This window comes from Lates calcarifer, linkage group LG11 (assembly GCF_001640805.2).
Source record: "Lates calcarifer isolate ASB-BC8 linkage group LG11, TLL_Latcal_v3, whole genome shotgun sequence".
NCBI classification, from domain to species: Eukaryota; Metazoa; Chordata; class Actinopteri; family Centropomidae; genus Lates; species Lates calcarifer.
Genome location: NC_066843.1, coordinates 998,883 through 1,026,126, shown reverse-complemented (window position 1 = coordinate 1,026,126; position 27,244 = coordinate 998,883). Strand labels below are relative to the sequence as shown.

The 27,244-nt window shown below is 43.1% G+C and overlaps 3 protein-coding genes and 1 non-coding gene across 6 annotated transcripts in view; all 4 read left to right on the top strand.

Annotated features, from left to right (window-relative positions):
• The window catches only part of LOC108878079 (prostasin), a 38,476-nt gene that overhangs the window by 5,564 nt on the left and 5,668 nt on the right, over positions 1 to 27,244 (top strand). The gene's annotated exons all lie outside the window — the stretch shown is intronic.
• LOC108878053 (calpain-15-like) lies at positions 174 to 22,065 on the top strand. 2 transcript variants are annotated; one of them, XM_018668367.2, is made up of 15 exons: positions 174 to 463; positions 624 to 859; positions 1,650 to 1,781; positions 3,089 to 3,276; positions 7,044 to 8,121; positions 8,352 to 8,560; positions 9,636 to 9,819; positions 10,529 to 10,752; positions 10,832 to 10,957; positions 11,841 to 11,993; positions 12,118 to 12,279; positions 12,894 to 13,114; positions 13,196 to 13,341; positions 20,397 to 20,575; positions 20,655 to 22,065. In XM_018668367.2, the coding sequence occupies exons 4-15, from the start codon at positions 3,116 to 3,118 to the stop codon at positions 20,830 to 20,832; spliced, it is 3,021 nt and encodes a 1,006-aa protein (XP_018523883.1). In that variant the 5' UTR covers positions 174 to 463; positions 624 to 859; positions 1,650 to 1,781; positions 3,089 to 3,115; the 3' UTR covers positions 20,833 to 22,065. The 2 variants fall into 2 exon arrangements, with proteins under 2 accessions (XP_018523883.1, XP_018523868.1); XM_018668352.2 differs by having other exon boundaries at positions 12,894 to 13,341.
• On the top strand, positions 13,778 to 13,896 carry LOC127143065 (5S ribosomal RNA). Its single transcript, XR_007814232.1, has one exon. It is a non-coding gene; the product is annotated as a 5S ribosomal RNA (ribosomal RNA).
• LOC108878032 (E3 ubiquitin-protein ligase CHIP) lies at positions 22,592 to 26,975 on the top strand. 2 transcript variants are annotated; one of them, XM_051073785.1, is made up of 8 exons: positions 22,592 to 22,761; positions 23,524 to 23,733; positions 23,816 to 24,014; positions 24,090 to 24,259; positions 24,343 to 24,426; positions 24,813 to 24,869; positions 24,960 to 25,076; positions 25,177 to 26,975. In XM_051073785.1, the coding sequence occupies exons 2-8, from the start codon at positions 23,614 to 23,616 to the stop codon at positions 25,300 to 25,302; spliced, it is 873 nt and encodes a 290-aa protein (XP_050929742.1). In that variant the 5' UTR covers positions 22,592 to 22,761; positions 23,524 to 23,613; the 3' UTR covers positions 25,303 to 26,975. The 2 variants fall into 2 exon arrangements, with proteins under 2 accessions (XP_050929742.1, XP_018523847.1); XM_018668331.2 differs by having other exon boundaries at positions 22,594 to 22,761; positions 24,090 to 24,255; positions 24,339 to 24,426.

The following is a 27,244-nucleotide window of genomic DNA, read 5'->3' as shown; positions in this document are numbered from 1 at the left end:
TGCTCAAACCGATTTTAAACAACAATCTAAAATAAAGTAGCCTCTTAAATTTTCATTTTTGATGCTGGACTCTGGAGATTTTGTTCAAATAATGAAAAAAAAAAGGTCAGTTCAACTCATCATCTAATAAAGTAAAGTATTAATTTTAATTCATATTCATATATGTTACATTGATCAAGTTTTTTGTTTTGTTTGTTTTTCTTTTTTCAAACCACAGTTAAACTAGGTTTAGGCTCATTTTCACTTCTCTTCCGGTAATTTTTCTTCTTCTACTGTTTAATGGGTGACGACACTACCTCAACTTCCTCTAATTAGTTCGAACCAAAGTGTTTTGATACTTGACCCGCATCATGGTTCAGTTTGATCCGGACCGAAACATTCTCTTTTTGGTTTCACCAAATTTTGGTCCTCTGGCACCGGTGACACCATTGAGTTCGGGCGAAACTGGTCTGTACCGAACGAGGTAGGTGTGAAAACAACATGAACATGTTAATCAAATGAAGCGGGAAACGTAGAGCATAAATGAAATGTTGCTTTTTGCCGAATTCACCAGAAAGCAGCAATGATTCGTTGTAAGAGACTTCAGTTCATGTTTTACTCGGTATCTGTTTGTGTTAATAAAGCAGAAACACTACGGCTAAATTTCTAATGGAGTTCGGTTTGGGGAATGGAGCTGAACCGACGTCTTGAGATATTTAGCTTTCATTCTCCTGGACCATAACCGGTCGATGTTCATCTTGACCGGATAAGAGGTCGATACGTCCCGACTGCTGCCCGGTGTCCTGTCCTGAAAATGTCCCTGAAAACAAAAGCTGTTCACGGCGGCGGGCTGGAGGGGAACCGCGCCAAGCTGAAAACGGTAAGACCGGAAAGTGACAGGAAACACCCTTCAAAATAAAAGAGGGATGAAACTTGGAGAAAGAGATTTAAAATACTCGCAACGGACAGGAACACTTTATCCCCAAACCCAACGTGAAGACCTCAGATATTTTGTTTTGCCTAATTAACTGTCCAAAACTCAGAAATATTCATTTGACTGTCATGATAAAGAAAAACCGCCAATCATATCAGTACCAGACTCCATTGAGAAAACAGGGATTTAACCAGGAGCTGCTGGAATACCACTGCCTCCATCTGTTAGTGTGTCTGTGTTACTGTGTGGTACTTTTACTTCAGTAAAGTATCTGATTACTTCTTCCACCACTGAGAGTCACACAGTAACACAGACACACTAACAGATGGAGGCAGTGGTATTCCAGCAGCTCCTGGTTAAATCCCTGTTTTTGTCAATGGAGTCTGGTAGCAGATATATAGAGATGTTTCTGGTTAAAATAAAAGAATCTTCCTCTTTAATAAAAAGCTCTGTCTCTGGAGGAATCCTGTCCATAATGTTGTCAGACACCTAGAATAATAGTCTGAGCCTGTAAGTAGTGGAAGTACTGTGATATGGACAGTTAGCAGTGTGGATTAGTAGATAGTGGATTTTTGTCCCTGTCAATCATTTACATCCAAAAACATGGGAAAAAATATTGCTGAGGTACAAAAATACCAGAGTTACCCTGAGATATGTTGCAACTCCTGTTGTTGAACAGGGATTTTATTTTGAAATAAGTGACAGGAAGTGTTTGTTATTCATTGTATCTTGACAGTGTCGGTGAGTCGAGCCGTGGTGACTGTGCATACTGTATGGGAGCTTAAATGAAAGAGGATGCATGGAGATCTCAGACAGCTGGCAGGAACATCCATCCTCTTCTTGCACGAGCCGTCCTGTCTGCAGTCAGGTGAGTCCAGCTCTGCGCTGAGCCGCTGTTTGTTTCCACGTCCTCGTGCTGCTCTGCAGTTTCTCATTCAGCCACCAGCTGTACTGCAGGTGCACCAGGTTACCTCAAGTCTATGTGAACTTCAGTATCAGCAGGGAAGCATCTGCATTGAGGTTCAGGGGGAATTCACCGGGGTGCATTTCTTTTCTGAATTAAAACCACATGAAACAGCATTTATTCAGTCTTAATTATTAAAAACTGAATCTTTAATGTTTTGATTTTTATTTTTTTTCCACTCGGACGAACAGTGAGAAATCAAACAAAAGAGACAAATTCTATGTGTGATTTTGATTTTGTGAGAATACAAGTGGTGGATTTTGTTTTTATCTTCTGATCAGTGTGTTTTCATCCGGAGCTTTTAAAGTGAGAGCTGCTGAGGTTATCAGAGAGATTTCAAGTCCTTGTTCAAGGACAAAACTGTGGAGAGAGCAGGGAGGGAGCCGAACATCACATCTGTCTGTACCCTCTCTGAGTCAGACCAACAGTCTGAGCAATGTCACCCACTGATGTTTCCCTGATGTAAACACTGTGGATTTAGAAACCACTCTTCAGTCTGAGGTCAGAATATTATGATAAAGATATTTCTCGACCAGTTTGATCTGTTGTTGTAGGTTTGTCCAGTTGTTTATGTTGTGAATGTTGAGTTATATCAGGTGATATCAGTGTTTCTGTGTGATGGACCTGACGATACAGAAAAAACTGTCTCAGTCTAAGGTCCATGTTGTAGCTGTTCTGGAGCTTTCGATCATATGACATGATCTTCTCCAGCAGATGGAGTTTGTCCATTTATCATGGGATGGCACTTTCAGGACGTCTTGTTGACGTCGGCTCGTTTTAAGCAGCTGAAGCAGAAAAAGCTGAACATCCACTCTCTGCTCCAAAACTACAAACATTTAAATCTAATTATTGTCTCAGGAAAATAAAACATCAGTCATTTTTCATTGAGTACGTTGATGCCACACTGGTTGTCTGTGTGAAGAAGTTGTGACTTGTGTTTATTGTGCAGCTCTCTAATACTGCAGGGCTGCGACTGGAGATTATTTTCATGATTCATCTGTAAAACGTCAGAGAATAGAGAAAAATCCTCATCATAAGAGCCTGAGGAGAAATATTCAAAATGCTAAAACCCAAAGAAAATCAGTTTATTATCATATAAAACAAAGAAAATCATCTAATCTGCATCATCCGAGAGGCTGGACTCAGAGAGTATTTGGGATTTCTGCTGAGAAAAATGAAGCCGACTCTCCCTCTGCCTTCTCCTCCCTCAGGGCCTTTCCTCTTGATCCAGCGGCACCATGGGAAGCTCCACCTCCTCCCTCGTTGATGAGGCCGAGGGTGAAGCTGCACCCCGGGGTGCAGCTCTGCCTCCCTCCCCCATCATGGGGTGTCTGAGGAGCAGCCAAAGCACCTTCATCCCTCGGCAGCTTCCCCGACCCGGCAGGCACAGGGAGCGCAGGTGAGACGAGCATCGTCCCGACACCAAACATCAGCCTTCACACCTGCAACGAGATACGAAGGGTGGAAACAGTCCAGGGAAACATTAACAGACCGCTGTGGTCCTGAAGGAGAGTTTGAAGAACAGCAATAGTTTGATGTTTCAGGGATTCTCAGATAAAACTGGTGAACGCTCTCTCACCTGTTTACAGACAGGTGCACAGGAGATAAAGCATCAAACGACCTGTGAAGTGAACGTACGATATGATCAGTCACCTTCAGAACAAAACCAGGTTCTGAGGCATCTTATCTTTAAACAATCACTTCATTAAAGGACCAGTGTGCAGGATTTAGTGACATCTAGTGGTGAGAATGCAGATTGCAACCAACTGAGAGGAGAACATACGGCGGCCTTCAGGTGATTAAAAAGCCTGAATGGAGTCAGTGTTTGGTTTGTCCTTTCTGGGCTACCGTAGAAACATGGTGGTGCAACATGGAGGACCTGCTCTCTGTGGATATGAAGGGCTCATTCTAAGCTAACGACAACATGACACTATTATACACTAATGAAAACATGATCATGAATATTAGAATCAGTTCCTGCCAGTAGATCAGCTGAACCCTGCACACGGCTCCTTTAAAGTCAGAGGATCCATGCTCATTTCCTCAGGTGTTAGCAGAGATGCTCTTTGTTTCAGGTGAGGCTCACTCTGTAAAAACACTGCAGAAAACCTTCTACTCGCTTCTAATGTTTCAGTTTGCAAAGTTTCTTTAAAATCTGATCAGTGGTGTTTGTGATTCAGAGCTTTGCCTTCAGGCTCAGCGTTAACTGTTCATCTCACTCTGCATCTCACCTCAACAAAACCCCAAGATAAGTTCACTTCCTTCAGCTGAACAACAACCTGCTCCCAGACACTGTTTCCTGGCATTTTCCAAAGCGCCGCAGCCTCAGACTCGGAGGTTCAGACTCGGAGGTTCAGACACTTGGCAAACCGGCGCAGACCCCTGAGGTCACGGCCAATTTAAACCCATGTAACTACATTATCAGGAAAAAACAGAGATGCAGTCCTGGTCACCAGACCGTACATATCCCCACTCCTTCACTGAGAGAGAAATCACAGGGAGAACTGGCACAACTCTCACTCAGGTCATCCATCAGAGCAACAGCCTCAAACCATGGGCTGAAGTACAGATGTTAAAGTTTGGACAAGTTAAGAAGCAGCCTGCAGACGTTAGATTGACCCTCTCTTCAAATGTCTGTTTATTCAGCTGATGATAAATTCTCTGTCTATCTTGTTAGTTTGTTAGTTCTTGGTGTAAAAGTGAGTGATTTCGATGATTTATTAATGATATTATGCCACACATTGCACCTTTAACGTGACGGCAGAATGGAGTGGATCTTTAATTTATATTCTACACTCGAGCGTGTCGTCGTGAATTTTTCATGAAGTGGTCGATATAAAGTAAACCCCAGCCTTCCTGAGTTCTGTCCAGATCTCCACTTATTAATTATTACTGCATCTCTGTCTAATATACTGTCTATATTCTGTCCAGAGTGAGTCCTCTCTGCTGCCACATTGTCCCAAACTCCATCAGACTCGGTGCCAGCAGGAGTCAAGTTACTCACTGACAGGAAATGTAACGCGAGTAGGGAAGTCCCTGCTGATTGGACGATAGACGATGGTCTGGAAAAGCACACACGAGCTTTCCAACGGGAATTCAGATCTGCAGACCGTCACACATTATCTTTGATGCACAGAGATCAAAATGCCCTGTAGAAAGTGGACTCACTGTGACAAAACATTAGAGTTGACTTTATTATTTTTAAAAATCTAAACAGTTCAGTGAGTCTGTGCAGGACATTCTCCAGGTCAGGTGTGTCTATGCAGCTGTTCCCCAGCTGTTCCCCAGATGTTGGTGATGAACCCAGAGAGCTTAGAGTTAGCAGGTGGAGGACGAGGTTCAGCAGCGACTAAACAAACAGAAGGACTCTAAGTGCATCAGCTTTGTCCTCAGAAATAAACATTTCTCATTCAGAACCTTTTAAACAGTGTTTCACACGTCGGATGAAACTGGGCTTTGACAAATCATTTGAAGGTGTAACATTAATAAAAGGTTTTTAAAAACGATTATGTCTGTACAGAATTATGTGATCAGATGAAACAAAAGGTTATAACTGATAATAACATCTCTGAAGCCTTTACACAGAACAGTGTTAAAGAAATGATCTGATTAGATTTAGATTTTGATTTTAGTAACATAATCTTCAGACCAGGGAATTTTTACAAAATGAAACAACTCATTGGTATTTTCTACAGAAAAATAATGAAGGTTTTATTACTTTCAAATCAAAGTCAAGTAAAAATTCAGGCTGTAACTAATAATTACTTTGGTGATCGTCTGCCAGCTGAGATATTAAGTGTTTAAGTGTCAGACATAGTAAAGGTCTTTAACAATCACAGACGTCAGAGAGATTTCTGCCTCGTTCATTTCCACTGCTGCTCAGGTGTAACACCTGAGCTCTGCATCACAGAAACACCTGCGTCTCAGAAACGTGTGCACTGCAGTAACCCGTCCAGGTCGGACTGCACCAGGAGAAGTTCCAGGCCCGATGCCAAGTTACTTAGAGCTCAGCTAGAAAATGTGGGCCAGCCTCCACACAGCCGTCCCACTGGCTCCTCCAGTCTAAATCTCTCCCTGGATGCCACAACACAGATAATCTGGGACTGTTTTACAGCCGAGGACTCTGCAGCACAATCAGGAACACGAATCTCAGACTGGAAACTCTGCTGCCAGCTGGTTTTACTGGTCAAACAGTTGGGGCAGAACATGAAGAGGGTAATAAATCCTGTGGTAATAATCAGTCTGAGCGAGGCTCCAGTTAAAGAGCAGTTTCTGTTTTAACTGTAACTGCAGCTTCTTGTGTCATTTCCATATTTATGCATTTTAATTTTCTCCCCCTGAGCCACCACAGGGAACAGAAAATGCTCAGAACTGTTAATGCACCCATTTCTGTTTGGAGTTTTTTCCTCCTCTTCTCTGGCTTTTTCTGACTTTGGTCTCCAGGGATTTCTTATTGAAACCAGAGTTCAGCTGAAGACGGTTCAGATCTTTCTGCACCACACTCGTTATTTTATATGATACGTTTGGTGGATATTATATCAGTAAATTTCATAACAATACCCCCATTTATTTTCTATTATTATTATTTATATATCACTACCAGACTCCATTGAGAGAGCAGAACACAGGAGCTGCTGGAATACCACTGCCTCCATCTGTTAGTGTGTTTGTGTAACTGCTCTGTAAAATTCCTGTTTTTGTCAGTGTGTCTGGTAGTGATATATAGAGATGTTTCTGGTTGAACAAAAAGAATCTTACCCTTCAAAAAAGCTCTGTCTAAAAACATGTGAAAATAAGGCCCAGGTTCAAAAATACAGGTGTTACCTTTTGAATTAAAGTTAAAAACAGTTTCAGAGAAAGCCAAAACATTTACTTACTGCTCAGTTCTGTAATCAATTCAAGCAAAATGCCTCATGTACAAATATTTGATGGATGGTTGTTACTAATTAAAGCCCATGTGGGATTAAATAAGACTTTATTGATCTCTGAGGGTAAATTCACATTTTGCAGCAGAACAGAAACAGACTGAGGGCTGAGAAAAAACGATTAAGAACAAACTGAATGAAATAAATAAAAAATAGATGATAAATCACATTAAAGAGATACTTATACTTTCTACGTGTATTGTGCAAATCATCGCCACAATATGATTCTGTGTCTCTCCAGTTTCTCTTCTGGTTCGATGCCCATGCAGAGGACCCAGTGGGCCTGTGGCTGCTGTACTTTCCTGAATGCAGCTGGCGCCCCTCGCTGCTCCATCTGTGAAGCCCCGCGGCGAAGACCCGACACCCGGTGGATGTGGACCAGCAGAGAGGACGGCCGCTGGTCTTGCCCACGTTGTACGCTGGCCAACTCCCCCGACACGCTGGCCTGCTCCCTCTGCGGCTACACCGCCGGAGCGCTGGACCAACGGCCCCAGGACTCGTCCGAGGACCAGCCTCGGCCTCAGCGCTCCGCGAGCTGCTCCGGGCCCCTGAGGCCGTCGTCGGCTGGAAGCAGGAAACAGCCAGAAGACGCAGATAAACTCAGCCTGGCCTGGGACTGTCTGAGGTGCACTCTGCAGAACACCCCTACCTCCATGTCCTGCTCTGCTTGTGGGGGGCCACGCAAACTGTCCCTCCCCCAAATCCCTGCTGAGGCCCTGCTCATGCCCGAGGCCTGCAATCAAACAGGAACACAACAACCAGAGCCTGCAGCTGGGGCACTGTCACTCTCCATATCCACCAGAGGAGAGTGTTTACCGGTGGAGGCTTCGTATCCAAACACACACTCCTCGGTGCTCAGCGTGTCGTCTTCAGGTCATAATAATCCAGTTCCCTGCAGCCGCAGAGAGGTCCCGCCTCCAGATGTTTGCATCCAAGCACAAAACCTCAGCCCGTCTCCTTCAACTCTCGCTGTTTCACATCTGTCCACTCAGCCGGAGCTGCTGCCCGGCAGGCGCCTCAGCATCCTCAAAGAGGAAATGTCGCCTCTGTCGCCTGCGTCGGACGCCTCGGTGTCGTTTCCCCCCTGCGTGGTGTCTGTTACTAGGACAGAGGAGTGGGCGTGTCTGGCGTGCACTCTCATTAACGTGGTTAAAGCGAAACACTGCCTGGCCTGCCACACTCCTCAGCACCACGCCGCTCAGCTCAAACCAGCGCCGTCCCTGAGGAGGAAGGAGAGCATGCTGGTGGAGGCGCTGCGACAGAGCGACGAGGGCGAGGCCAAGGAGCTGTGGGAGAACATCGTCAGGTTCTGCAGAGAGGTTTGTACACGACACACACTCAGTCAGAGCTCAGAGCAGATGTCCTCAGACAGCTTTCATAGGGTGTTTCGACCCTGACTGTGACACCATCCAGTTTGCAAATCACTTCCCATCTGTCCCTGACTCCCAGCTACTCTTCTTCAAACCCAGCAGGAGAGATATTCAGTATTTTCACTCTGTCTGAGAGAAAACGAGAAACAACACCAGACTTTTTCAACCCTTTGTTTCAGAACGCTGTGACGTTCGTGGACGATAGTTTCCCTCCCAGTCCGAAGTCTGTCGGCTTCCCGCTGGACGACGGCGTCCAGCATCGGGTCAAGAAGTGGCTCCGTCCGCAGGAAATCAACTGCTGCAGCTTCAGAGACCGGACGGTGAAGTGGTCTGTTTTCCGCACGCTGCGTCCATCCGACATCCTGCAGGGACTTCTGGGTAACTGCTGGTGAGGAAAAAACCCCAGAGGGAAACAAAAAATGTCAGCTGCCATCTGTGTAGGTTCTCAGTCGTCCAGGTCAGGGTCGTCTTACGTGATAGAGTTGAGGGCAACTGGACCTCTTTTAGGTTTCTTGAAGACGTTTCATCTGTCATCCGAAACGGTTCCTTAGTTCTAGAGGTTGGTTGTGGAGGTCCCGGGTATTTAACCTCTTGGAGGTCCTGAGACCACGACACCAGCTGTCGGCCACCTGCAACACAGTCTTGAGATCCTTGCTCAGGCTGTTTAGTTTTTTCCTTGTGACTAACATGATGTCAGGTTGGGTAAACAGCTCTCAGGACCAGCCTCAAGAGGTTCAGTACCTGGGACTCCCCAACCAGCCTCTAGAACTGAGGAACCGTTTCAGATGAGAGGTGAAAACCATAAGAATCTGTGCATAATAATAAAAATCCAGGCTCATAAGGAGCTGATCACAAACCAACCCTGTACATGCCTTAAAACTTCTAAAAATCTATTCTAAAGGTAACAGGTAACTGGTGCAGGGATGCGATGCTAAAAGCAGCATTAAAGGGACTCTTATTGGATTTTATGAGTCGTCTTGCTGCAGCATCCTGGACTGAGACAGGAACTTATCGACTAAAACAGCAGCACAGTGAGTTACAGTCGTCCAGTGGAGACGTGATAAAAGCGTGGACGACAATTTCCAAGTTCGCTGCAGTTAAAAAAAATCTAATTTTTTAAATACTATGAAGCTACAGGAAGCCTGATGATCCAAATTACGTTTGATGTGAAAGATAACACCTAGATTCACACTGCACTGGGGTTTAATGCAGGAGGATGGAGAAACTAAGTGGAGATAATGTGATCACTGGAGGAGTCTGTGATTGAGTTTAACTGAAGAAAGTTTGTTGTTGAATTGTGCTGTGAAAGTGACAATAAACAACTTTTTTGTTTTAACTTTTCATCATGAAGTAAATGTTGATTGTGTAACAGCTGTAAAATAATAACACAAATTACTATAAATATCCGCTTTTATGTTTTCTGTCAAACTCTAAAATGATCCAGTGCAGTTTCTCTTGCTCAGGTTCCTGAGTGCCTTGGCTGTCCTGGCTGAACGTCCCGAGCTGGTGGAGAAGGTGATGGTGACCCGCTCGCTGTGCGCTGAAGGAGCCTATCAGGTGCGTCTCTGCAAGGACGGCTCGTGGACCACGGTGTTGGTGGACGACATGCTGCCGTGTGACGAGGGCGGACACCTCCTCTTCTCTCAGGTGAAACAGAAACCAGACTTTTTAAAACCATGCACATGTGACGTTATCCACTGATCCTGTTCTTCAGTTACCTTCTCTAGTCTCTTCAGATTTGAGACATTAAGTTTTCCCTCTCCACTAAAGGTAATGACAGCTAGAAAAATAGTTATAATAATAATCACAGTAACCACAATAACACCAATAAACTGCTGTTGAGCAGGATTGATTGGTTTAAAGGTTTTCTAAATGCACAGTTGAAATTGAAAAGGAAATAAATGTTGCGGCTCCACAGACTGAGAGTGTTTCAGCTTCAGAGCTGTAAAATTAGTTACCTCTAAATATATTGGTACAAAAATAACAGCAAGAGTGGTTTTATCAGTGCAAAAACAAATAGACACAAGCAACAATATCTGAGTGTACACAGTGGTGCAGTCAGCTTTTCTTATTTTACACTAAACTCCAGTTGTTAAACTCTCACACTGTATATCATATATTTCCTATTTTCTGTCACCAGGAAACAGCAGGATTATACAGGATCGACTTTTTGTCTTAATGAAAAATCTGAATGTGTTTTTTTCTGCAGCGTGGAGCTAAAGATGTGTTGTACCTTAAAAAGTACTGAACCAGTAGAGTCATTTCCATCTTGAGCTCTGTTTCTCTTTAATCTGATGTTCCTCTGCCTGACATTAATTAACCATATTTTCTGTTAATCCTCTCCTTCCCTCTCCAGGCCCAGAGGAAACAGCTGTGGGTGGCTCTGATAGAAAAAGCTCTGGCCAAACTCCACGGCTCCTACTTCGCTCTGCAGGCGGGTCGCGCCATCGAGGGCCTGTCCACGCTGACCGGGGCCCCCTGCGAGTCTCTGGCCCTCCAGGTCAGCGCCACCAACCCGAAGGAGGAACCCATCGACACAGACCTCATCTGGGCCAAGATGCTGAGCTCCAAAGAAGCCGGGTGAGAGTCAGGACGAGTCTGAAACAATCTGACGGGAGGGAAGTTTGGGATTTTCATCTGTTCATGTTTGTGCTGGTAGTTTCCTGATGGGGGCGTCCTGCGGAGGAGGGAACATGAAGGTGGACGACACGGAGTACGAGTCTCTGGGTTTACGTCCACGACACGCCTACTCTGTCCTCGACGTGCGGGACGTAGACGCTCACAGGTGACGATTAAAAAAAACAGTATGAGTTTATTATCACCATCACTTCACTGAGTGCAGCTGGAGACAGGAGGGTTCAATTTTAAGTGACAAAAAACACATTTTCTTTGGATGTTTTCAGAAAAATGCCAAGTGACAGTTAGATTTAAATGAATCATGTTTAGTTTTCTTGATTAGGACTGAAATTTACATGTTTACTACAGAGGGCTCTGTCTTTTACTGCCTTAAAAAACTGACTTAAAATACTGATTGAGATGCAGATATTTTATGACACCGAGGTTTGGAGGACGTTGTGCATTTTAACCACAATTCAACACAGAAGCTTTAGATAAGATGTTAACTGATTTAAGATAAAGACTGATGTTCCTTCATTCCTCCTGTCTAAGCTCTAAAATTTAGAAAAATATTTATGTCTGTTACTTCCTTCATTTAAAGTGAAGCAGCTGACAAAATGGCCGCTGCTGCAGAAAACCAGGAAGGAGGGAAGATATCTCCACCTCTCTGCTGATGTTCAGATAAAGACCAGTTTCTCTTTAGGAGGCTGAACATCACATGCTCAGCCTTCCTTCAGGTCTATGTGCCAGTTTGCAGGTCTTCCCTTCAGTCTCTGAGGATGAAACCCAGGACAAAAAAAGCCCATAAACCTCGTCACTGTCCCACTCAGAGCTGCTTATTAAGCTGATGGATTTAACTTTATCAGCTCCTCTCTGCTCTTATCTGGACTCTGGTGGCTGAGCAGTACGAGGACAAACATCAGGGAGAGTTAAAGAAACGTTACAGCGTCGGAGGAACCAGTTTTCCTCCTGATTACAGACTCTGAAACTCAGGGATCTGCCCAGAACTCTACTGTTCCCGCAGTTAAAACCTGTGTGATGCTACCCCACAGATTACTGCAGCTGAGGAACCCGTGGGGTCGGTTCTCCTGGACCGGACCGTGGGCCGACGACTGGCCGAACTGGCCTCCACACCTGAAGAGGGAGCTCTGCGCTCAGCGAGCTGAGGACGGCCTGTTCTGGATGGACTTCTGGGATTTCATCAGGTAGACTGGGACTAACTGATGGTTAGGTGACTGGAAAGTTCTCCTCAGTACATCAGTTTTTTTAGTTGTCGTAGTGTGTGTTTGTGCGTTCACATGTCTGTGAGTGTGTGTTTGACCCTGGCAGGTACTTTGACTCAGTGGATATCTGTAAGATTCATTCAGACTGGCAGGAGCTTCGGGTCCCGGGTGTTTTCCCCCGAGGAGCCGACGTTCCGGTGACGGTGGTGTCCATCACAGTGCTGGAGAGAACGTCCGTGGAGCTGGCTTTGTTCCAGCAGGGCAGCAGGTAACTCTAACAGCAGTTTAACCAGTGTTCTGTCTGGTGTAATGAACGCAGCAGCCTGTAGGGGGCAGGCAGTGATGCTGTACACCTTGATTCTTGTTAAAGAATAACTCCAGTATTTTTTAACTTGACAGAGACAAACCTGTTTATTAAAGAGGAAGATCCTTTTAGTTTAACCAGAAACATCTCTATGTATCACTACCAGACTCCATTGACAAAAACTGTGATTTAACCAGGAGCTGCTGGAATACCACTGCCTCCATCTGTTAGTGTGTCTATGTTACTGTGTGACTTTCAGTGCTGGAAGAAGTAATCAGATACTTTACATGAGTAAAAGTACGGCTGAAGTACCACTACCATCACTGAATATCACACTGAGCAGCTCCTGTGTTCTGCTCGGCTAAATCCCTGTTTTTGTCAATGGAGTCTGGTATTGATTTATAGAGATGTTTCTGGTTAAACTAAAAGGATCTTCCTCTTTAATAAAAAGGTTCCTATCAATCATTTACACCTAAAAACATGGGAGGATAAGGCCCAGGTTCTGTCAGTCACCCTCCATCTACACAAGAAAACAAAATGTCCGCAGACTAAAAAACCGTCCTCCTGTGTTTCCTCAGGCGTTGGGACACAGCTGAGAGCCACCTGCTGGACCTGTGCGTGCTGGTGTTTCGGGTCGCCTATGACAGCTCTGGGACTCTGGCGCTGGGTCGTCTGCTGGCTCACAGCCGCCGCTCGGTGAGGAGGTTTGTGGGCTGCGACGTCATGCTGGAGCCGGGCGAGTACGCCGTGCTCTGCTGCGCCTTTAACCACTGGCACAGCTCCATCACAGAGGGGACAGGTGAGGACTGTGGCCTCCAACATCGTTCACTGAAGCCAGCAGGCCTCAGAGCTGTTAACAGCCCCCGTGGTGTGTTTTCAGTGAGCTGTGGGAGGTCGGAGGCGCCGGGTTACATGCTGGCCATCTACAGCTCCAGACTGGTGATGGTGGAGCAGGTAACAGCCTCCAACACCACCATCGCCGACGCCATCATCCAGCTCACTGAGACCAAAGGAGAGAGACACGAGGTAATGCTGCACTCGCTCATCGCTTTGTAAGTTATGTAACCAAGTCTACAAGCTGTTCAAAGTGTTAATGATGTGTTCCTGAATGCATCATTAAAGGTCTTTTGTTTGGATCTGCAGGTAACTGCTGTTTTATCACCACCAGACTCCATTAACAAAAACAGGAATTTTAACCGAGCAGAACACAGGAGCTGCTGGAATACCACTGCCTCCATCTGTTAGTGTGTCTGTGTTACTGTGTGACTTTCAGTGCTGGAAGAAGTAATCAGATACTTTATACAGGTTAAAGTAATAAACAATAACACAAACTAACCAAAGAAGCTCCTGTGTTCTGCTCAGTAAAATCCCTGTTTTTCTCTATGGAGTCTGGTAGTGATATACAGAGATGTCTCTGGTCTGTGTGTGACCTATAAAAGGTCTGATTGTCTCGGTCTCTGTCGCTTACGGCCATACCACCCTGAACACGCCCGATCTCGTCTGATCTCGGAAGCTAAGCAGGGTCGGGCCTGGTCAGTACTTGGATGGGAGACCGCCTGGGAATACCAGGTGCTGTAAGCTTTTACACTTCTCTGTGCGGCCACCAGAGGACGCTGCTGCTGCTGCTGCTGCTGGAGGAGACAGAAGATTCATATTATATCACACAACTCAAAGACTGAACTGAACTGACTGACAGACAAACACTGGCTACATACTGTTAGCTGCTGGTTAGCTCATGTTAGCTGCTGGTTAGCTCATGTTAGCTGCTGGTTAGCTCATGTTAGCTGCTGGATTACTTCCTGTTTCTGTCAGTGGAGTCTGGTAGAGATATATAGAGATGTTTGTGGTTAACCAATCGTCCTTTTGGTTGTTTACACCTAAAAAGATGCAAAATAAGAGCAAGGTTCATAAATGGACTGTGATAGTTATAAAGCAGCAGCAGCAGCGTCCTCTGGTGGCCGCACAGAGAAGTGTAAAAGCTTACAGCACCTGGTATTCCCAGGCGGTCTCCCATCCAAGTACTGACCAGGCCCGACCCTGCTTAGCTTCCGAGATCAGACGAGATCGGGCGTGTTTTTTTTTTTTTTTTTTTTTTTTTTTTTTTTTTTTTTTTTTTATTATCAAAAGTTTATCACATATACACATATACACACACTTTGCTCAAATCAACATACACTTCCCAAAAACCCCAAAAAATAAATACACAAGACATATACGCAGGTGTATATACAACAACTAAATCCACAAATAATAACAAAGACAAAAAGCACAAAGTCAGAACATAAAAAAACAATAAAAAGCAACATATACAACCAAAAAGAATCCTAAAAAGACATCACCAACTTTCCAGTATCATCCTTCCCAATCACCATACTTTCATCTATAAACCACTCTTTAAATATATCCTCATCCAAATAATTAGCCATCATAAGCACATATCTCCTAACATGTACTACAAACAGCTTCCATACATCCAGTTTCTTTTTTTCAAAATGTGCATAATTCCTTCGACACCAAATTGCATATCTCGCTAAACTTAACATTATGTTAACTAGATTTGTTTTAAAACCACTCTTCTTTTTTTCCAGCCCAAACAAAAAAATGCACCTCCAATCCCTCCCATCCAAAATCCCCTTCTTCCAATTCTTTCTCACCCATACCTCTAATTTTTTGTGAAATTCTCTCACCTCTATACATTTTACAAACAAGTGCAACAAATTTTCAGGTTCCAAACCACAAACATCACACTCCCTCTTTACCTCCTTATTCACTTGATGCAGGACCACATTAGTATATATTCTATTGTGTCTGATTTTAAAATCCAGATCTTCACATTCTGGACTATTATATCTCACATTTAAATTTACCCATATTTTTTTAACATCCATGTCCGACATATATATCCTCCACATTTCCTCCGCCGCAGGTGTTTTAAATTCCTTCTCCAACATTGCCTCATAAATCACCTTCAGCTTTATACCATTAAAATTCTTCCTCATCCCGCCACAATTGACAAAGAACTCAGGCATGTTGCACCTTTCTAGCCTAACTGTTTGCTTGTCAATGATTTTCATCCAGTTAACAGGCATGCTTCTTTTGATTTTATCATACATATTGTCCACAGCAGCCCTTTTAACATCCTCATCCCACTCCATTACACAATCATATATGGCTCTCGCTGGTAATAAGCCCGGTACATACTCATATGCAATGTCTTTAAACTGTCTTATCCCAGCCAGAACAAACTTTTCATTTTGCAACATGGTCCCCTTGTCGATTACTTTGGGATTGAGAAATATAGGCTGCTGAATAACTTGATTCATATCCTTACAATCATACACCACTTTTTTCTGTAAGAACCCCGCCCAATCTCCAAACACCTCCTTATAAAACAATGGCAATTTATCCACACATCCCTTTGTTAAACACATAAAGATCCCCGCCTGCCCGCATCCTCCACTATCAAATAAAAACTGCTTAAAAAACACTTTCCAACCATACTCTATTTCCCCATACAAGAATTTCTGTACCATTTTGATTCTTATTGCACTTTTTTTTGCTTTTATATCTAGCAGATTTAGCCCACCGCTCTTCACCTTACCAATCAGTGTTTTCATAGCAATTCTTACATTTTTCCCTCCCCATATAAAGTTGCTTATCATGTTATTCAAATCTTTAAAAACCCAATCCGGCAAATCTAAAACACCTAAAACATAATTTATTTTTGACAATAGCAAAGTATTTACCACTATCACCTTGCCCTTCAATTTTAGCTGTCTTAGCTTCCAGTAATTTAATGTATTTTTGATCTTATTCAAAACACCTGTCCAGGTCTCATCCCTGGCTTCCTTTTCCTTAGTTCCTATATTTATTCCTAAAATCTTTATAAAATCCTCCCTAACTTTAAACGGCACCCCAACCTTCTCTTTATTTACTTTACCAAAGAACATTATTTCCGACTTTTCTACATTAATCTTAGCTCCCGATGCCTTCTCATACAGTCTTAAATCTTCCAACACATAATTCACACTCTCCAAATCTTTTACAGTAATACTTGTATCATCCGCATACTGATATATTAAACTTTTTTTACCAAAAGGAATATCGACACTGCTTATTCTTGTATCTTTCTTAACAAAGGCCGCAAACGGCTCCGCGGAAATACTATACAGTATAGCAGACAGAGGGCACCCCTGTCTTATAGATCTCCTCAAAGCAAATACTTCTGTAAGCACCCCATTCACTTTGACGCAACTTTTTGCATTATCATAGAGCAGTTTTAACCATGACACCAGTCTTTCACCGAACCCAAATTTATACATTGTTTGCCATAAGTAGTCATGTTCCACTCTGTCAAAGGCTTTGTTTAAATCCACACTTAAAAGAACTCCCCCCTCATCTTCTTTATTCATCTGCCCCACCACATCCCTAACAGAACAAATAGTATCTGTTATGTCTCTCTCCGGTATGCTGTATCCTTGTGTATTTGAGATAATACTTCCTACCACCCTCTTAATTCTGTTGGCAAAGACTTTAGCCAATATTTTATAATCACCATTTAATAAACTTAGTGGTCTGTAGTTCTCCAGTTTGTGTGCATTTCCCTTGTTCTTATATAAAATTGTGATTATGCCTTTCGTTATGGACTCTGGCACCACCTTCCTTTCCTCCATATACCCATATAGTTTCGCCAATATTGGCACCAAAATATCCGCAAAGGTTTTATAGAATTCATTTGTTAACCCGTCTGATCCTGGGCTTTTGTATTTTTTTGCTTGATCAATCGCCACTTTTATTTCTTCTACTGTAATGTCAGCGTCACAGATCTGTTTATCATCATCAGACAGTTGAACATCCACAGCACTCAACAATCTATCTACACATTCTTCATTAATACTTTCTTTATCAAATAACTTCATATAAAACTTTTGAACCTCCTCAAGAATACCCACCAGGTCACTTATTTTCTCACCTTTTTCATTTTCCAATTCAGCAATAAAATTTCCCCTTTGTTTCTTTTTCTCCAGGTTTAGAAAAAACTTTGTAGATTTCTCCCCCTCCACCACATACTTAGCCTTGCTTCTTATAATTGCTCCCATGCATTTTTCTTTTTCCAACTTTTCCAATTCGCTTTGCAGTTGCAACAGTTTAGACCTATCTAAATTTGGATCTCTCTCTAATCTCTCTTCCTCTCTCTCTAAGTTATCAATCATCTCTTTCTCCTTTTGTTTCTTCCTAAAACTCCTCCTCTTAGCATATCTGATACTTATTTTCTTTAATTTAGTTTTAACCATTTCCCACCAGTCACAGATGTTCCCCTCGTACAGCGGACTTCCTTTTTCAAACTTTATACAATCGGTAATACATTTTTTATATTTTGGCTCCTCCAACAGAGAAGCATTTAAACACCACAATCCTCCTCCCTTCCCACCCCTTTTTTCACCCAAGAGAAAGGACACGGCGGCATGATCACTTAAACCTATAAACTTATAACTTATCCTTCCTACCAAACTTACAACATTTCTTTTAACTAAACATAAATCAATCCTACTTTGTTTCAAGCTGCCCAACACCATTTGCCTTCTGGAAAATTTTCTTTTATATGGATTATCCTCTCTCCATACGTCAACCAAATCATCAGTCAGCAGGATGTTATTAAGTACTGTTCTCGATGCATCGTTCTTGAATATTGCAACATTACATGCATCAAGCCTCGTACACCATACATTAAAATCACCAACTAAAATACAGTTCCCTTTAACTAAACCCTTCATTTTCCCAAAAAACGTTTTTCTCTCTGTTTCAATATTAGGTGCATAGACATTTACCAAACGAAACAGAAGACTTTGCAGTTCAAATTCAATAACTAATAATCTGCCCTTAGTATCCTTAAATATTTGTTTAACATTGTCCACAATTCCTTCTTTGGTCAAAATTGCCACTCCACATTCCCTCTGCCCCCCATGATTCACAAAGAGATCCCCCCTCCACATCACCTTCATTCTGTCCATAAGCTCATCGCTCCAATGAGTTTCTTGTAAACATAAAATGTCTGAGTCTAGCCCAGCAAAAACCTGCTCTGCTTTCCGAATGTCTCTAAGTCCGTTACAGTTAAATGAAGAGATTTTAATTGGAGCGCTCATAATGCAAAGAAACAACAAAAAAAGAAATAACTGCAGAGCTTCATTCATACCTTTCATTTTTTCACGTTCATCTTCTCTTTCCCTTTCTTCTTCCTTTTCAATTGCCTTATCATGTCCTCACTGATATCCATCTCTTCTCCACTACTTCTCAGATTCACGTCCGTCTCCGTACTGCCTGCGCTCAGCTGAGAAGAGCGCACATGGCCGTCTCTCTCGTCTACAACACACGCCCCTCCTCCTCCAGTTTTCTCACCTAATCGATCTCTCTCCTCTCCTGCGTCCTCGCTGACCGCAGTTATCCTCGAGCCAGCATCTTCGAGACTGCTGTCCAACTCCTCCGCTTCCAGCGACCAGATTCGCCCGCCACCGATCTCCACCTCCTCCCTCTCTTCCGTCAGCTCATCCGCCGCCTCCGCCAACTCCTCCTCCCCCGTCGGATCTTCCACCTCCTCCACCAGGTCCCCTCTGCTAGACGAGATGTCAGAGTAGGGAATCTCTCCTCTGAAAGCAGCCGATGCCCCACATATACACAGAGTCACTTTCTCTCTGCAATCCTGGCATCTCTCCGTCACCACACATTCTCGGGCATAGTGTCCTTGGTTCCCACATTTGAAACATTTAAACGTCGGGCAGTCTCTCACTACATGCCCCGGTCGGATGCAGAGTCGGCACACTTTTATTTGCCGATCATGAATGACCCTAAAATGCTCAGAACCCCCAACTGTCTCAAACTTTGTTGAGTACGGCAGTGATTTAACAGTCTCAGTGAATTTCACTTTCATAAATCTTGTCCCATCGGCAATTGATGTTCCCGGCCACATCCGCCGCTTAATCGGGGAGATCGCCTTCACTCCCCACTCTTTCAGTTTCTCCAAAATCTCCTCGTCTTCAATATACGTCGGCAAATTAATAAAAGAAACGACCAACTCGTCGTTTCCTAGCTCCTTTCCCATTATCCGGCTGTCTTTAATCTTAAGTCCATCCATCAGCTTTTCTTTTCCTCGTGCGTCCTTCATTGTTAATTCATAAGACTTCAGTGACTTGAATCTACAGCCGATTACTTCACCACACTCTTCTTTTACTTTTCTCAGCAGCTCCATCATTGTTATATTGTCCTCCCCATCGATCTCTGCTAATAAAGTCAGCTGTCTCTCATAGATTCTTCCTCCTTTGTCTCCGCCGTCCACATGTCTCGTCTCTCTCTCCGGTCTCTTCTCCATCGTCATGCCGTAAAAACGAAACTTAAAGGGGAAATTCCCCAAACAGCAGCCGCTGTCTGGGGATGACACTCTCAGTAAAAAAGAAAAAAAAGCAAAAAGCCAGATATAGTTCTATTAAACCAAAAAAACCAAAAAACCTCACAAACTATTTTCACAAGCTCCCACACTGCACTGCTTCACCTGTAGGCGTGTTCAGGGTGGTGTGGCCGTAAGCGACAGAGACCGACACAATCAGACCTTTTATAGGTCACACACAGACCAGAGACACCTCTATATATCTCTACCAGACTCCATTGACAAAAACAGGGATTTAACCAGGAGCTGCTGGAATACCACTGCCTCCATCTGTTAGTGTGTCTGTGTTACTGTGTGACTTTCAGTGGTGGAAGAAGTAATCAGATACTTTATACAGGTTAAAGTAATAAACAATAACACAAACTAACCAAAGAAGCTCCTGTATTCTGCTCAGTAAAATCCCTGTTTTTGTCAATGGAGTCTGGTAGAGATATACAGAGATGTCTCTGGTTAAACTAAAAGGATCTTCCTCTTTAATAAAAAGCTCTGTCTCTGGAGGAATCCTGTCATCATGTTGTCAGACACTCTGAGTCTGTCAGAGACAGAAACAAGAACTTTAGTGGACGGACTCTGATGTGGTTGGTGTTGAATATAAGCTGTGACCTGCTGTCTCTGTGTGTGTGTGTGTGTGTGTGTGTGTCAGGGTCGGGAGGGGATGACCTGCTACTACCTGACCCACGGCTGGGCGGGGCTCATCGTCATGGTGGAGAACAGACACCCCAGGCACCACCTGCACGTGTCCTGCGACTGCAGCGACAGCTTCAACGTGGTGTCGACGCGCAGCAGCCTCAAGACCATCGACAGCATCCCCCCTCTGCACAGGTTCACCACAGAAACAGTCGTACAACGTGTGCTCAGGTGCCTGTGGCCGTGAATGAGACTTAATGTGGTCCTCTCTCAGACAGGTGCTGGTGGTTTTGTCTCAGCTGGAGGGAAACGCTGGATTCTCCATCACACACAGACTGGCTCATCGTAAGGCCGTCCAGGCCTCGCTGGGGAACTGGAGTCCCTCGAAGGCGACGCACAGTCCCGCCCTGAGTCCAGAGACCGCGGGTCTGCACCAGCCCCGACCCCTCTGACCACCGCCCGGTCAGAGGAACCAGACCTGGGATCAGGAGGTCTCAACATGGAGGCAGCTTCTGTCACATGTAGTGAGCACACAGACTTAGGTCACATGTTTTAAACAGAGAGCTGCTCTGAGACAGAAACCGTTTCACTGGTTGAGTTAAACCTCAGTGGGCAGCAGGGTAAAGACACCGAGCCTGAATATAAACGTCAGGACCAACGGTGACGTGACGTCTGGGACGACCTGCGACACGCTGATAAAAATCATATCATCACATCAGGAATTTCTTGATCCTCCTCCCTGACGCCGCACGAGGACACAGCAGAGACCTGGAAACAGTATTTTTGTCGGTCGTGGCGTCAGATTTAAACACCTGAAGCACCGGGTCGACCCAGGTGACAGTTAGTGTTTGTAGTTTGGGTGAACTGAGCCTTTAATTCAACAGGTGGGATTATTGATTATTGATTTCTGTCCTCAGAGCAGCTCTGACGTCTGATCCACCAACAGAAGCTGCTCCTCCTCACACAGACCAACATGTACAACACATGATGCACTTTACATGTCAGAGCACAGGACGGTCCTCAGGTCCAGGTCCAGGTCCAGGTCCAGGTCCAGACTGTCTGACTTGCACTGGTGATGCTGAGTAGAAGTTAGAATCTTAGTCGTGTGTGAACTTGCTGCCGAGCTGTAACAGGAAGCAGGTGTCCGTCAGTCGTACTGCAGATTTATACGTCGTTTAAATGAAGTGTTTTAGTTTAGAGAAGCGGCAGACACTCGCTGTGTGGTTGCATTAGCACTTTATGAACTTTAAACTATGCTGGATTCTCGTGGTGTTTTATTTCAGAGGACACGTTTTAAACTTGCACAATGAAGACAAATATTTTATGCTCATGAATCCAGAACTACCGTCATGTTGTTAGAGAAGATAATAAACTATGCAAATGTTTGAAAGCTGTTATGATGCTTCATCAATTCAAATATGTATAGCTCTTTATCTTATCTGTTATATTTACAGGGTTCAGATGGAGTGAGATGAATGTTGTTGTGATTAATGTGTATTTACATTTTTTACATTCAGGTTTGACCTTCACTGTATTCTCTGTGTTTATCCAGTTAAATGAACTATAATAATGAGATTAATAATCAGTATTAAAGCAAATAATAAAACTGTTTTTCCTCAAGAAAACTTTTCTTCCATAATAAACCAGTTTTTCAAAATAAAACCCGTTTTTCAAGATAAAACTTTTCCATAATAAAACTAGTTTTTCCACGATGAAGCTAATTTTCAAAATAAAACCCAATTTTCAAAGAACTTTTTCAACAATAAAACCTTTTTCATAATAAACATATTTTCTGTGATATATTCATTTTTCATAATTTTTTTTTCACAATAAAATTTTTTAAATATTCCATACTGACATTATATAACATCCTGACATTTTTCCAATAAAAAGTGTTGTTTTCTTAAGAAAACATTTTCTGCAATAAAATCATTTTAGTATTTTTTTGATAATATTTTTTTCTTATACAAAAAGAAAAACTTTTTCACATAATAAACATTATTTTCATGATGAATATTTTTCTGCAATAAAATATTTTTTACCCCAAAAAAAATTTTTCTTTAATAAACGTTGTTCTCAGTAAAATAAAAAAAAAAATCTGGAATAAAATAATTTTTGTATTTTTTTCCATAATGAAACTTTATTTCCCTCAAATTTTTCAAAATAAAAGCTGAACTTCCCCTGTCGTTGGGCGTGTCCCCTGATGACGCGTTTTACGTCACAGCTCCAAACCAAAACATCTGTTGGCTGCAGCAGCCTGTAGCTAAGGTGTTAGCCGCGGAGCTAAACGACGTGAAAACGGCGTCTTTTTAATGTAACAGCAGTTTCTCAGGATTCTTCTCCTCCTCGCGGTCAAGGTGTTCTTCAAACAGCGGCTCCAGGTTCGTACATTAACGGTGAAACGTGTCGTTAACGAGCTAACCTGACGTGTCGTGTCACGGTTAACGGTGAGATGATGTTTATACTCTGACGGTGTAATGGCTGCCGCCCTGAACCAAGAACCAGAGAGTCACCTCACTGATATTCAGGAATAAACCGGGACTTAGAAACAGCAGAGAAGCTAACGGCGGCTACACGTTAGCATCAGTTCAAACAGGACAGCGGTTACAAATAATCTGAATAATGTGGATTATTTCAGTCTGTTATTACAGAGTCAGGTCTGTACTGACAACACACTGTCAGACAGGAAGAATCAATACTAATCGATACGGATACAGGTTAAATATACAGGTAGACAGACATAAAGCAGGAGCGTTGGTGTTTTAAACAAACACATGTTGATACGGAGTCTGTTGATAATAAAGGAGGTAGACTTGAACAAATTTAAATAAATAAATAAAATTAGAACCAGGTGTTACAGATCAGGTGCCAGTGATCAGACCCACCTGAGGGAGCACAGGTGTCTTACCTGAGGCCCAGAGAGAAAGGATGTGGATGCCTGGGGATTTAAAAAGATGCCACTGTAAACTGATGGGGATCATTGTTTTTATTGAAACTGATTCTTTATTGATCATTTCTGTGATTTGGTTGAAACGATGAAACAACAGTAACTTGTCCCAAAGTTCAACCAGCATCTCAGCAGCATCAGGCTCAGAGAGGGTCGAGTGTTAGAACCTGAGTCTCTGATCTTTTCTTTGAATCAGTTTCTGTCCTGCCTGTTGGATCTGAGCGTCAGGATAGGGAAGCGGAGCGAGGAGGCAGCTGCCGGTGGCGCAGCGAGCCTGGTGGACAAAATGTCCGAGAGTCCGGAGAAGAGCGCGTCGGTGTCGGCTCAGGAGCTGAAGGAGCAGGGGAACCGCCTCTTCCTGAACCGCAAGTACCTGGAGGCCGCCGCCTGCTACAGCAAAGCCATCGTAAGGAACCTGTGTATCAGCAGACTGTAACTGTGTGGTCAAAGTGCTGCATCTCTACACTGAGCGTTTTGTTTTCTGTTAGACCCACAGTCCCTCGGTGCCGGCGTACTACACCAACAGAGCTCTGTGCTACGTGAAGCTGCAGCAGTACGACAAAGCTCTGGGCGACTGCAGACACGCTCTGGAGCTGGACAGCCAGTCGGTCAAAGCTCATTTCTTCATGGGTCAGTGTCACCTGGAGATGGAGAACTACGACGAAGCCATCGGCAACCTGCAGAAAGGTACGAGGGAGGATGTTTAAAGCTGCTGCTGTTTACGCGACAATAACACCAACACGGTTCTGTTGTTTGTTTCAGCGTATAATCTGGCCAAAGAGCAGCGTCTGAACTTCGGCGACGACATCCCCAGCGCTCTGCGGATCGCGAAGAAGAAACGCTGGAACAGCATGGAGGAGAGGAGGATCAACCAGGAGAGCGAGCTGCACGCCTACCTCACCAAACTCATCCTCGCCGAGAAAAAGAGGCAGGTCGACTCCAGCGTCAGGTCACATCTCTACTCCTGTCCTCGACTCTAAAGTTAAAGTATGTGTGTGGTCTGATCTACAGAGAGCTGGACGGCTGCAGACAGAAACAGGAGGACAAGTCCGACGACAGCAGAACTCAACACAACCTCAACGAGATCCACACAAAACATGTAGGTTTCCACTGGGACTCCAGACCCTGGAGGTTTTCTGATGATTCTGTTGCTGGTTCAAACTCAAACAGAAGTAGGTTCATAAAACCACAGATTTTAAAGGACCAGTGTGTTGGATTGATGAGAATCTAATGGCAGAAATGGAATTTAACATTTCTAATCATGTTTTCATCAGTGAGGAATCAGTCATTTTGTTTTCGTGAGCTTTGAACGATCTTCTCCCAGTCCGCCATGTTTCTACAGGAGCCCAGAGTGGACAAACCAAACACTGACTCTTTTCTGTTAGCTGAAGGCCACCGTAGTCCCTCCTTCCTTCCTTACTGATTTTACCAGTAACCCTCCACCTGTTTGTTTTATCTCTAACCTTAAAAACTGTTTCTTTACAGGACAAGTACCTGTCAGACATGGAGGAGCTGTTCTGTCAGGTAGACGAGAAGAGGAAGGTGAGTGTTGGTGTTCGGTCGGTGATGAACCTCTGGTGTGATGTGGTTCGATCGGAGGACAGTAGATTCTGTTTGTCGTGTGTTTGACAGAAGCGAGAGATCCCAGACTTCCTGTGCGGAAAGATCAGCTTCGAGTTGATGAGGGAGCCGTGCATCACGCCGAGCGGCGTCACGTACGACCGCAAAGACATCGAGGAGCATCTGCAGGTAAAAACCTAGAAGTCGGTTTTCAGTGATTCATGAAAGGTTTTCATTTCTCTGTTAAAGCAAAGAAGAGAATCGAAGAGTGTTTGTTGTTCTCTTTCAGCGAGTCGGACATTTTGACCCGGTGACTCGGACTCCGCTGACCCAGGATCAGCTGATCCCCAACCTGGCCATGAAGGAAGTAATTGATGCTTTTATTTTGGAGAATGGATGGGTGGAGGATTACTGATTGTTCAGAGAGGCCGTCGCTCTGTCTCTGCTTTAACCTAAATTTGTCCAGAACAAATCGTGCGTCTGATTCAATCCGACATCAAACCTGCAGCTTATTGATCAGCTGGAAATCAGCAAACAGCCAAAGAGCTAATTCTACTGTAAAACACTTTATTTTACTGGGCTGTGATTTCTGAAGAGTTTCCTGGAGAGAAAATAAAAGTCAGAGTTTTCAGTCAGTGCAGTAAACTCTAATCCACTCTGATCAGTTAGAGTCTGACAGGAAAACATGTCAGTGTATATAACAAGTAAAGTTTTCAGTAATAAATGAAACTGAATTCAAAAGAAGTAAAACCTGCAGCACCACTAGAAAAAAGAACTTTACTGTCAACAACAAGGACCATTTAAATAAAGTTGGTTTGAAGCAAAAAACAAAAAAATCAAACAAAAAGAACCAGTCGTATACAAACACACACACACACATATATATATATATACATATATATATATGTATATATATATATATGTATATAGACTGTTGGGACCATGTAAGGAAAAAACAAAGTTCTTTCCAGGAAACTGAGGAACACAGGTCTGTGAGGTGAAGAGTTTTATATAAACAGCACTTTATTCTAAAGTAGATAAACAGGAGAAATTAATGGACAATCCAAGAAATAAAAAGTTATAGAATCAAGAAGAAAAAAGATTTGAAAGTTGTTGAACATAAACAGACGAAGAAGTCAGATCCTGATCAGAAAGTAAAAATACTCTGTTACAAGTAAAAGTCCTGCATTGAGTAAAAGTGCAGACGTATAATCAGCATCATATTAAAACCTGATGAACAGATCATTTCATTAAACGTCATTTTAATGTTGTTTGGTTTTTAAATGAACAAAGTTGGTAGAGTTTTATATGAATGTGTTTTCTATGTAAAATAACTGCAGCTGTCAGATAAATGTAGTGGAGTAGAGTTACGTGTAGTTACTTAAAGGATTTTACTGAACTACAGTAGTTGGGTAAATGTACTTAGTTACTCTGAACATGAACCAGATGTATTTTCATTGAAACAAACATGAGCTTTAATCACTGCAGCTTTATTTAATGTTTCAGATACAAAACACAGGTTAAAGAAACAACCCAGTACTGCTGAATACAATCTGATTACTCCCCTCAGAGTAATCAGATTACTGTCAAAATCTGGTGTCTGAAACATTACAAGTGTAAATGAGGATAAATGTTGTGTTTGCTGGCAAACTGAAAGAGAGGAAGTTCTAACGCTGTGACTGAGAGTGTTGTTTAAACCTGTGGAAGGACCAGTTTCTGTTTTAGACACTGAGCAGTAAACGTAGATGTAACTGAGGCTGTTTCAGATTCTTGTTAACGAGCAGACTGATGCAGCTTTGTGCAAAAACTCCAGTTGTTCTTTTTTTTTAAACTTGTGCTGCACATTCATCTGTCGTCTAATATCAGAGACAGGAAACAGCTTATTTTAGTCAAGTTATTTTAGTAACTGGCTGTTTTGTTTTTTCTAGATGTTTCTTTCTGTGTAAATGTGAGCTTCTCTGCAGCTTTGAATCAGTCAAGTTAAAATCAGCTTTTCTGTTTGATCGTCACAGAAACTCGTTCAGTGTCTTTGAATTATCAACCTGCTGATGTTTGAAAATGTTCAAAGTAAATGTTTCATGTTTTCTACTTTTGAGCCTCAGTTGTTTGTTCTCGTCTCCGTCAGAGGTCGAATGTTGGTCAAACCTTTAAATAATCTGTCAAACATTTGTACAAACTTTATTAAGTTCCCTTGATGCAGTCAAAAACAGTTTTACTTTCCCTCTCTATGATGCAAAAAATGGTTTAGTTTCATGTTGGCAGGAAAACTGTGGCCCAACCAGAGACCAGCTGTTCAGATACGAGCTGTTGTGTTCACTGCTGAAAGGTACGTTAGACTCTGTAGTCGTTGTTGTTGG

Excerpts from the sequence above, each read along its gene's own strand:
- LOC108878053 (XM_018668352.2), top strand. The coding sequence starts at position 3,116 with ATGGGAAGCTCCACCTCCTCCCTCGTTGATGAGGCCGAGGGTGAAGCT. Across the intron at positions 3,277-7,043 it reads GGCAGGCACAGGGAGCGCAG|TTTCTCTTCTGGTTCGATGC; the intron begins GTGAGACGAGCA and ends GTGTCTCTCCAG. Across the intron at positions 10,958-11,840 it reads CGGGACGTAGACGCTCACAG|ATTACTGCAGCTGAGGAACC; the intron begins GTGACGATTAAA and ends GCTACCCCACAG.
- LOC108878032 (XM_051073785.1), top strand. The coding sequence starts at position 23,614 with ATGTCCGAGAGTCCGGAGAAGAGCGCGTCGGTGTCGGCTCAGGAGCTG. Across the intron at positions 23,734-23,815 it reads CCTGCTACAGCAAAGCCATC|ACCCACAGTCCCTCGGTGCC; the intron begins GTAAGGAACCTG and ends GTTTTCTGTTAG. Across the intron at positions 24,427-24,812 it reads ACGAGATCCACACAAAACAT|GACAAGTACCTGTCAGACAT; the intron begins GTAGGTTTCCAC and ends GTTTCTTTACAG.